The sequence below is a fragment of the Gnatocerus cornutus genome, chromosome 6 (assembly GCF_029298725.1).
Source record: "Gnatocerus cornutus isolate USDA-ARS CGAHR chromosome 6, icGnaCorn1.1, whole genome shotgun sequence".
Classification (NCBI taxonomy): Eukaryota; Metazoa; Arthropoda; class Insecta; order Coleoptera; family Tenebrionidae; genus Gnatocerus; species Gnatocerus cornutus.
Genome location: NC_142238.1, coordinates 10409706 through 10421895, shown reverse-complemented (window position 1 = coordinate 10421895; position 12190 = coordinate 10409706). Strand labels below are relative to the sequence as shown.

Below are 12190 nucleotides of genomic sequence, written 5' to 3'. Positions count from 1 at the left end.
CTTTTGTTTGTGTTTGTCTCCTATTTTCCAGATATCTAGGGTTCTCGAGGTCACCAGACCAGAAGATGGGAATTGAAAGACGTCTCCAAAAGGTTAACAGATGACAACAGTGCGAGCCCTCATCGTCTACAACTAGGGGGTGGATCCAATTCTGGAAGACCCAATCAGGCGGATTAGACGATCCTTCTTCTTACTCTTATATTCGAAATTTGGTTCAAGGGCGACAGTGTTTAACATTTAAACTGTAGATTGTAAAATGTATTAGGAGTATCTTAATTAAGTAATTTTTGAATTATATTATGAATGTATTCTGTTCGAGTTAATAAAATGTGAACGCAAATTTATAAATTTTGATTTATTTCCCTGAAGTTAAAATTAAAATTAATTTTAAATTTAAATATTTTTTATCGAAACATGAACATTAAGATGTATCTAATACCTTTGTATGCTTACGTGTAAAGTACATCATAATAGTGATGATACAAATAATTCATAATAACATAGTTACTGTTTCATAATAGCATAGTTACCGTCTCATAATAGCACAGTTGCCATTAATCCATAATATTTAACGTTTTTAAGCAAACGAAAGCAACTCCAAAGACCAAAATTAAAAAGATTCTGAAGATCTGCATTTATTTATATTAATTCTAACATAAAATATCTTGGAAAATGCTTTTCTCGCTATTTCATCGCGTTCAAAACTTCCGTCAAAAATTGGAAATTTGCAGAACTGTTGAGTGGTAACATTGCCACCTTCGTACATGTTTCGATAAAGCTTTGTATTTACTACGGATATTAAGTAATTCATAAAAAACTCGGACGTTAACAAGTAACGTCCTCGTTCATTATGAATTACTTAATATCCTTCTCAAATAAATAGCTATAATTATAAAAATAATTTTTTAAACTTCATACTTTTTTTCGCGCTTTTTTACATAAGCTGCTGAAAAATTGTGATGTGTGTATTCCTGAAAAATTGCTTTGGCGACAAAATTGCCTAATAACAAACTATTTCTACAATTTTGTTTGAGAGGTAAATTGTATTATTACTTATGAAAAATGGTGAATGCGCCGGTGATCAATCTTACGTATTTAATTATTTTTATCGAACATGAACATTAAGATGTATCTAATACCTTTGTATGCTTACGTGTAAAGTACATCATTATAGTGATGATACAAATAATTCATAATAACATAGTTACTGTTTCATAACAGCATAGTTACCCTCTCATAATAGCACAGTTGCCATTAATCCATAATATTCAACGTTTTTATGCAAACGAAAGCAACTCCAAAGACCAAAATTAAAAAGATTCTGAAGATCTGCATTTATTTATATTAATTCTAACATAAAATATCTTGGAAAATGCTTTTCTCGCTGTTTCATCGCGTTCAAAAATTGGAAATTTGCAGAACTGTTGAGTGGTAACATTGCCACCTTCGTACATGTTTCGATAAAGCTTTGTATTTACTACGGATATTAAGTTTTTCATAAAAAACTCGGACGTTAACAAGTAACGTCCTCGTTCATTATGAATTACTTAATATCCTTCTCAAATAAATAGCTATTATACATTATAAAAACTACAGACCATTTAGCATTTACACTTATTATTATTGCATTACGATAAAGTAGGAACTAGTTTATCAAAAATCACTGAGAATTCTACGACAGCAAAGAAAAGAAAACAGACTACCATTGACTTCTTCCAAATACATACATTTTTATTACCATTATTTTAATAAATAACGATGCATGTCAACTTGTTTTAATGACATCGTTTGAAAAACATCTTAGAAAAATTATAATAACATCTTTTTTGTCTTTCAAAATGTAAAACGGATTTTGCAAAACAGGCAACATTTGATACGCCGGTGCAACAGATTTATGTCATTGCATACACAAATGCTATTTCCAAGATAGCCCATGCTAGGAACACAGATTTCTACTCCCACCACCAGCTTTTCACCGTCTAGATCTTAGATGAAAAAATATATAGATAGCCCACTCTACAGTAAATGTTCGGAAATCCGCCTACCTCAACATAAGGTAGCGACCTCTATAAAAATGTCACACAAGCTTTGCACAAAAGTTTAGACCCAAACCAGCGCTTTAGTGAAGACACATACCGTTATAGGCATTTTTTTTACTGGTTTATAAATTTGAATTTTAATAAAAACAATTTTCGTTAAAACATTTTTATTAAGACATGTTCCATACATGTAACAAAAATAGTCAAAGAATAAAAGAAATTGCATACTTTTTTAGAATGCGGATGTTCATTTTTGACGATTGCAGACGCAAAATTAACTTCTTCACTTGGAAAGAACTGACTTTTGACTCTCCTCACTGTAATCGTGTAGTAAATTCTTTCAGAAGTTTAAATTGTGTTTAAATGTCAGCTGATGATAATTCTGGCTGTTGAATTTTCATAGTCCATCTATAACAATTTAAAACATGAAATACTGCCAATTTGGTGTGAAATGGTAACTTACCAAGTAATTTCTCTGAAGAATTGCAAGTTGGAGCATCTCTGGTGAAATGTTAGAACAGCTAGTCTCTTTATTAGACCCCAGTGTAGATAATTCTACAAATAAATAAATAAATACATATAACTTTTATAAGCAGAAGATTAATGGAACTCACCAGTTTCAGCTTGGTAATGAATATCGTCATTGCTGAACCAACTATTTAATAAATCCAAACAAGAAGAACAATGTAACTTCAAGCTTTTTCATAAAACTCAACACTACAATTGATTACAATTGAAGAAAACTCAAAGTTCAACGCAACACGTGTTAAACTTTCGGTTGACCAAACATAAACATTGTATTTGTTTCTCTCTTGGAATTACGTGTTTCCTCGTCAATTTAATTCGATTAGGAATCTGTATTTCTTCAGTATCAAAGCTTCACAACTTATGTGACAAAAACACAGAGTCCGCCACCATCGACCAATGCCAACAAGGGCCTATGAAGTGACCGCCCCGTGGTCTAGATCATATTCTTTTATCTAAGGTCTAGATATATTATAACGTGTCACTGAGGCTACCGATGTTTCCGTAGGCGCACGCAAAATGTACCTACATATGTGGATGAACGTGATTCCCCATTGATTGTGTTAATTTAGCAAAAAACTAATTCGTTGGAGCTATTGCCATTAGTTTCCAGAAGGACGAGTGCCGGCGTTTTAAAAATAAATTTGAATATTACAGTGTTCCAACGATTTGTGAACAAAACTGATTTTACAGTTATCCAAGTATAGTCTCTAGAATTTAACATTATTTTCACAAATACAAGGTGATAATAAAAGTTGTGACATTTTTCGTAATTCTGAAAGTTTTTTTTTTATAAAACTGAAAGTCAGAACACATTTTAGAGACTTCTTCTCTCTCTGATATCGTGCTTTTCTCTTTTAATCTTCCTCAGCCAAATAATTTCGATAATAAAGCGAGCAAAAGCATTCTATAAAACGTATTAGCAAGAGCCGGTATTTTGGGAGTCTCACTTCTCCGGAAGTAACACAAATATAGAGAATTCGGTCTCACCTCGGTTTTGGCCATGCAGTCGTGGAAAATCTATTTTTTAAATTTTTACCTGCATCTCGTAAAACTACGATTTTAGATTTGGTCAATTTATAGATTTTGAATTGTTTTTTTGATTGATTTAGCATACGAAGGCATCGTTTTCGTTCTTAAAAGAGTTCAAACAAGTCCGATACAACAATAACAGAATACAGTATGTCCCCGGATTGAGTTCACAAGAGGGAAAAAAACTTTATTTTTCATTTTACAGAAAAATGACAAAGGAATAATATTTTTTGCTTAATTTAAAATAAATAAATATTTAATTAAAACTTTAATATTATCAAGCTGTGTTCTGGAAATCGAAAAAAACAAAAAGTAACGACGAACTTTTTTATTTTAATTTAGCAAAAAATGTCAAAGGAATGAAATTTGTTTCTTAACTCAAACCAATTTCTACTATTAGCACATAGTTCAATTCTAACTCGTAATTTTTTCGACTGTTTCGAATTTTCTCAATTATTGTTAAGGATGCAATTGCATTTTTTTTCCAATTTTTTAATACTTATACATTATTAGGAAAATTTTTCTTTAATCTTTAACGCACTATTTGATTTTGTGAATCTACAGCCTGCTATTATTTGAATACGATTACAAAATTTAATAAATAAAAATAATGAAAAAATTAATTTTAAGAGTACAAACTAATAATTTTGAAATTTTAATCGCAGATTTATCTGTTTTGAAATAAGCAAAAAATGTTATTCCTTTGTCATTTTTTTGTAAAATGAAAAATAAACTTTTTTTCCCTCTTGTGAACTCAATCCGGGGACATACTGTATATGGAATCACTTAAAATAAAGTACAAAGTCGCATTACACTCAACGGAAAAAGCTGAAACGAAATCGGACAGCGAGAACTATGAATGATTGCAAGATCAAAACCCAAGTAAATTCATAAATCCTGCCAGAAATGGAAAACATCACATGTTGCGTAGAAAATATGATAAAATCTTTAGTTTCAGATTTCTATTTTACCAACTGTGTTGTTACATCTGATTAAAAGAGAGCGCCACTTTCTCATAATATCGCGGCCTTTCTCATCATTTCTCTCCCCGGATCTGCACTAGATGGTGGAGGATCTGAATTGAAAATTCGAGCGGATATTAACGACTAGAGAATCACTGTTGTTTCAACAGACTAAAAATTGAAGCGCGTTGTACAGTCAAAATTAAAACTATTCTACATGAGTCTGAAGAAATTGGGCACTTAGGACTTCAATTCGTAGTAATAGAAAGTTCAAACAGTTTGTTGATAATTAGGTAAATATGGTAAACTTCCCATTATTAAAATAATATAATTTATTAAATGAACTGTAGGTGCTGATTTACACTGCAAAAACGTATTGTTAAAATTACTTTATTACTGTTGGTATTTAATCAATAAATACCTAACAGAAAAAAAAAACAAACATCAATCATTTTTATCACATTTATTTGTTTAAGTGTAGTTTGATAATTTAACATTTAATTTAGTTCTTTAAGATATTCATTTTAAAGGTAAATTTTGGGGTCACAAATAGTTCGTTTGCTTTTAGAAACAATTCTGTTGCATTTTTATCCGAGAACAGTTTATGTGTTTTTGCTTAATCTCAATTATTCACTACTATAAAATTTGCTTTTCAGGTAAACACGATTTCTTCAATAAATCATAAATTCCGAACGCTTTGACTAAAAAACCGATAAATATAACTTAATCGTGACTTCAAACAGACAATTTGCGACTGAAATTTATTTCATTCTATGTTTAGTTTCGTTTTTATCTACGAAGAACACTTCGTGTCCTATCAAGCTTTCAATCTCAACCAAAAAAAAGAAGTTCTCATAACTCATAACGTTTTGGTAAATACCCGGAATTTACCTGCCATATCAAATTTTTGTGTAATTTATTGCGAACTATTTTTACTTTGAAGTCCGATTAGAATCGTCTGTCCTCACGAACAGTTCCAATATTTGAATGACTGTCTGCAAGGGGTTGTGGGGTTAAAATTCCGCCACATGAAATCGGTGCCCGTCACGAATAGATCGTATTTTCATCTTCTCGAAGCGGATTTCCTTTGTTACTTTCATTAACAATTTTGCGACGATAGAGCACGCTGATTTCACGCACGGCATTATCATAATTGTACCGGAAAATTATAGAATATGTTAGTTGATGGATCGGAGTTGCACAAGAAAACTCTAGGCGAGAGGATCTACCGGGAAGGTGTTGAGATATGGAAAAGAAAACAAGAATTGGGCAGATTAAAGAAACTGAAAGAACAACAAGAAGTAAGTCATTCAAATTAGTTAGTCAAAATGAAACGATTATTGTAGGTCCGAGAGATGTTGGAAAAATATTATCCTTTTGGACAGGGAACAGATGGGAAGCCAAGAGGACTAAGAAATTTACGACTGGAAGGGTTGTTTCCAAACAAAGACTATTTAAATGTAGGTCGATTTTAATCTCCCGCTGGTTGTTTTATAATGAATGATTGTAGGCGAAACGCTTTGTTGGTACTCTTGATTTGGGACGCCCAGGTGGTGGCGCCCCCATGATTTCTGAAACAGGACGGAAAGTTACAAGAACTCGCGAAGATCCTCTTCTGCGCTTCCAGTTCGGTAGCAACGATTTGCGTCGATGCGTGGACAACACACTGAGATACAAAACCAACAAAAAAGCACAAGAAGACTACAAAAGAGATCTAGGTCAGAATAGATTCCCATTCTCATTATAATTTTACGAGGAATGAGTAAGCGACAAACCTGAACTCATTTCTCAAAAATTCGTTTTCGTGGCTCTTAACGACCGCTGCCCAAAGGTGCAGGAAATATTATGTACTCCCACACCCATAACATAAATTCTCTAGAAACGTGACTCTAAAAATCCTGGGGGCACTGAGAATAGCTTAATTATTTTAATTTCGTATTGTATTATTTTAAAGGAAATCATTCTGCGATCATATCGTAATTTGACCACGAAATGTTGTTGGGCAACTACCGTTTTAATTGAGATCACAACAATGATTTTGAAACTTACACGTAATAGATTTATCGTTGTAAAAATGATTTTGAGGGAATTGTATGCAAAACATGCGAATGTATGTCAAGAAGTACCATTTTCAGTTTATTTAATAAGGAAAAGAAAATCAACAAAGTTGACGGGACTATCGTGAATCGTGTACATTTTAATCTCAAACTTTACCTTTTATTTTTAATAAATAAAATATCGCGAGGTTTAGCAACGTAAATATTGATTTTCGGATCAATAATATTGTGCGCATAGAATCTTATTTAATAAAATACGAAACTCTGACATTCGATAAAAGTTTTTTAATTAATTGAGTTTCTAAGCGAAAAAGAAATAGAAGTTAAATTCACTTATAGACTCCCAGTTTTTCTTACTATTAATAGAAAACGGGAAGTCAAGCAATGTGCAGAACGAGGGTTAGAAAAATCTTTATTTTTACTTCTTTACCATTTTGGGGAGTGAATCTATTTAAAACTAAAATTTGAAGTTTGCTAACACTGATAATTCATCAAACTTAAACTGTAGAGTCAAAGAAATTGTAGTTTCCTCGTTATTGCCAGGTATTGATTTAACAGTCTTTGTTAGTATTAGGTAATTCTATTGTTTTGATTCATTCTGGTGTCATAGAATATTTAATTGTTCTTCGACGATAATTTCAACAAAGAAGAAGTCGTTAATCTACGCTTTCGGTTTTTTGATTGACGTACGTTAATAAATACAAAAACAATACAAACTAATACTTTCTGATCTGAATTTAGTACAAGGTTTCAAAGAAAAATCTACGAAGATTTGAGTGATTGTTTCAAGATATACCTATCCTGTATACCAATTAGTGCGAGATACCTGCATGCTTCCATTTGATGCGTCCTTTGCTTTGGAAGGAATTCTCACCACTTGTTTCAAATTCATTTATTTGCATATTAGTTTTTTCTAAATTAAATTGCTAGCATAATTTTAGAAACGTACATAACCGTACATTTTTAACTCAGTAAAAATCTATCTAAAGCAAGATTTTGTAATTAACATGAAATTAAATATTAATTAAATCTCTTTTTGTGTCCGAAAATTTTCTACAAATCATCATCATCATCATTATCATCATCTTCATTTTCCCGTTGACCCATTTCTGCTGCATTGGTTGTTTACCTATTGCTTTTTTTGTCATCTGTTTTTATCTTTGATACTGTTATCATTTCTCTCTTCTTCTTCATTCTTATTAAATTTTCCTACTGTTTAAGCTGTTGTGTTTCTATTTTCTGAATTACACTTTCTATCGCAAGTCTTTTTCCAACCTTGTTTCTATGTTTATTTAAGTTTCTCACTAAATCTTTCAATTTTTGTACCTTCTTCTACGTTACTTTGGGGTTTATTTTTTACTCCGAAATTAGCGCCTGTGATTCTCATTTTTCTTGTCAGATATTTCGGAGTATTATTCAATTTTGCTTCTTTGTATTCAGTAAAACTCCAATAAATTGTCGAATTTGCAGTTCTCAAATGTGGATAAAAAAGACCGTTTTTTGGCTGCTAGGGTTACGGCATCTATCGTTAATTTTTTAAACTGTGAAGTTACACAGGCCGAAATTGCAAATGTAAATAGTAAAGAAAATATAAACTTATCAGAAGGATTCATAAATATTTACAATTATTCACTTGTTATAAATGATTAGATCAATAAATTATAAATAAAAATTAATTAATTTGTAAATTTAATAATTTCGCCTAAAAAATCTTGCGTGTATCATGGCCAAAAAGTGCCATTATGCCCTCGCTTTTTTTGTAGCCTCGGCCACTAAAAGAAGGCTCGGCAAAAAAAGAAACACTTTTTGGTCTTGATAAACAAAAAACTATTTTTGGCTCGCTATGTCTTTATCAAAGTAGTTTTTATAACAAAACGCATCCAAACAACCAACTTGAACCCAACTTTTCTTTTATTAGATAGATGTTCAAAAGCTAAATCACTACTAATGCACAAAAGATTAATTCATTGGACGTTGGAAATAAAAAACGACGTCACAACAACGATCGAGCTCTGGATTTGTGGCGTACCTTTTTGTTATCTTTTGTTTATTCGATGGGGAAGACAAAAATGTGCTCAATTACAAAATTCAGCGAAAAAAAATTGATCATCCACATTTTTGTTTCCATAAAAAAATGCAAATTTTTGATTAATATCTATTGATTTGCATTACATCTTTACAAAATCTATTATCGTTTTCACAAAAGAACTAAAACAAATAAGGAAAATTCTAATAAATCCTGACACTACAAGAAAGAACTCTTCAACCTCATAATTTGTTGTTTGTAAATGTTATAAAATTTAAAATGCTTGACGCAACAGCGTTTTCATGTCTGTTTCTTTTATTCATACAAAAGAAAGATTAATGATTTGCTGTATTACCAAAACTTAATGTCAACTAACGAGGCAAACCTGCCCACACTTGTAATTCATTATTATTAATTATTTAAAATTAGCATCACTTTTACGACTTTTTGTTTTGTCCTTTACTAATTGATCAAGACGCTCTATATTTCATACATTTTGGTTCTCGATCATAAAATTTTTACAATAAATTAATTTGTCGCTCATTGCTTCACAATAAAACTAACAAGCTTCAAATTATTTCTCATTAAGTAATAGCGAAAGTCAGTCCTAAGATTTAGTACCTGCCTGATTCATTTTAAAAAACCTCCACGCATCATCGTAAAATTAATTTTATAGCTTCTTTTGTTTGTTCTAACATCACACTATTTGGAAATCACTTGCTATTGTAATTGTACCTGAATAAATCCAAAACCAATAAACTTAGAAAGTTTGTTTTTTCTCCCAAAAATAGTAATAAGCTTAAACAAAACGTAAAAAAATAGATGTCAATTTACTTTAACACGTGAATTTAAAAAAATATTTGTTTTAAAGAAAGTTGCATGAAATTTCACGCGATGACATTACGCACTTTTTCATTCATATATCACGTTCGTATTCAAATAAAGCGATTCGAATTCTTGGAGAAAGTTAATCTCACAATACTTGTAAACAAACGATGACAATTCTTATTGTTGAGTGAATCGTGAATAAAATTCGCAATATATCTTTTGATATTTTAATTAAAAACGCTTTGATAAGATGGAGATAAGACTATTTTGACTGATGTAATACTTTAGAATTTCATGATCAATTAGTTATGGTTAAAGTGTCAGCCTCCTGCGTGCACACACACTATGTACCTGTCATCTATTCTTCACGTTTCATTGCGATAAAAGTATTACCAAAAATTACACAACATGAAACTACTAATCAGAATGATACCTCTTTGTTGATCCGTCATTTAACACCGACACGCGTTTAATTGACTCTAAACTTTCTAATCAATTCTTTATCAATTTTTTTCCTTGAAGATAAACTCGTGGAGGAAAAGAAACTGAATCAACAGAAACAAAGACTCCAAGAGCAGGAATCTTTTAACAGACAAGTGAGTACTTTTTTCGTCCGGAGCAATTTTTGACAATTTTTGAAGTTTTCAAAAACACCTCCTTGGGGAAAAAAAGGACCAGGTGGTTTTGCTTGGAGAAAACCCAGTGCAATCGGACTGAATTTTTTCAAATCATTGGTAAGCTACACGGAGTGTAGCTTGCTAAATTTGGAGGAGAATTTAACTTGTTTTGAGCAGTGTATCGACTTTTCAGGGTTGGTCCTCTGAAAACACTCTCAAGCAGCTAAACGAAAACAAACACAAAGATGGAGAAAAGAAGAAAAACGAAGCCGATAAAGTAAGAAAGTATGATCCTGTTTTCTACCCTTGTAAAAATGTATATGCGGGTTCAAGAAACAGAAAACTCTCTCCCTTACCAAACGGTAAGGACTATGGAATTGAGTTGGTGCCACTTTTAGCCAAGCAAAGAAGGTTTCCTTTGAAGGTGCCTCTAGACACGACGGACGTTACCAACCAGAAGAAAATGTAACAGTGAAGTCCAAAGCATCGACTCTCAGATTGATTGTTTTTTTTTACAGATTATCATCTCTGTGGAATCGTCAAGGCTCTGCATATCTTCGGGAGTTAACCCAACAAATGGCCTACAAGCAACAGAAACAAAAAGTAAGTTTTTTTGTACAAAACTTGAATTAACGTGGTTGTTAGGAAATGAAAGCCGCCGACGAAGAAACCGTCCGCCACCATTTTACCACTTGGGATAACTTTTGGGGACGACCCGGACACGGCGCACCCAAGTCCGCCGTCAAGAAACAAAGATTGGATCGACTGCTTTATCCACAAATGGTTCCCATCAGCGTGCACTAACAAGGTATCTCCAAATCTCATATGTACACCCATCACTCAGTCCAGAATTACGACACATTTCTACTCGTTTTCAGATTTTTCCGGCGATAATTCGTCGCGTTAAAGTGGTAACGTTAAACCGATTTGAGCAGTTCTTTGCATGATAATTTTCGCCACACAGTTGGTTAAATTTCACTCTTGACCTTAATGCACTAGGAGAATAATAAAATTGAAGCAAAATTTTACTTTGTCACTTTTTTATATTTTTACAATGTGTGGTTACGTGAGTTGGGATATTTGAGTGTATTTTTGAGAGAAATTTTAGGTGAGAAGATTAACACACTAGTAAACTCACAGTTATGTGTGTGTTTTAACTAACAGCTGCGTAATGATGAGTTAATAAGTTGCTCAATTTGTCAAAAATGATGTCTTGACAAGACAAAGCGTCGGCTTAAATGCTGTAAATAAAAGATTGTTAACTTAATTCCCATGTGGTTTTAGAAATTAAACTATCAAATAATATTAATTTTCATCTTAAATATTTATGAGGATCTTAGTTTGAAATTAATATTTAGGAAGTCGGTTATTATTTTGAAATAATTCTGGAACAGGCGTATTTTTATTTTGTGAAATTAGTGAAATATAAAGGCACTTATTATAGGCACTTATTAAATCTGCAAAATATCGTCACCATTAAAATTTATTCCTATAATCAGTTTATAACACGGCATTTAATGAGATCAGTTTAAAGTAGTTTTACTATTAATTACTATTTTGTGGTTGATTCTTATCTGTACAGCTAGTTCTGCAAAGGTGAGATCTTCGGATTATGTTTTCTTTTTTGTATCAAATAAGGACAACAATGAATACCTATGACGTATATATTTTTTATACACATGAAATTAACGATGATTAATGTTTCGAGATAACATCAAAAAGATTTAAAATTAAATTGCGCAAGAACAATATGAAACAATGTCAGAAAGTATTTAATCAGTTGCAAAAACAACTTTAGCAGTCAGGTTCATTAGATATTTAATTAGCGTGATGGGTTCTTTGGTTTTTGATAGATGATTTGCTCCTCATGGGCTTATAAACAAATATATAAATAGTCTTACCGTTAATCTCGTGAATGAAGAATTTCAAACACCATTTTGTCATTTATTAGACGTTCTAAATTCATCAAATACTTCTCATTTTTTATTCCTTCGATTTTTTGGATTTTTGGACTTTAAGGTATATACCTATCTAACTTGGATCTTTGATTTTTTAGATGATTTGGTTTTTCAATTTTTAAGAAATCAGCTCATACTGAGCATAT

At 31.7% G+C, this 12190-nt stretch overlaps 1 protein-coding gene across 1 annotated transcript; it reads left to right on the top strand.

Annotated features, from left to right (window-relative positions):
- The first annotated feature begins 5631 nt into the window (after positions 1-5631).
- Positions 5632-10923, top strand: LOC148172786 (uncharacterized). Its single transcript, XM_088039264.1, has 7 exons — positions 5632-5859; positions 5905-6018; positions 6069-6276; positions 9992-10065; positions 10280-10551; positions 10605-10689; positions 10732-10923. The coding sequence occupies exons 1-7, from the start codon at positions 5734-5736 to the stop codon at positions 10888-10890; spliced, it is 1038 nt and encodes a 345-aa protein (XP_087895390.1). The 5' UTR covers positions 5632-5733; the 3' UTR covers positions 10891-10923.
- The last annotated feature ends 1267 nt before the right edge of the window (positions 10924-12190 follow it).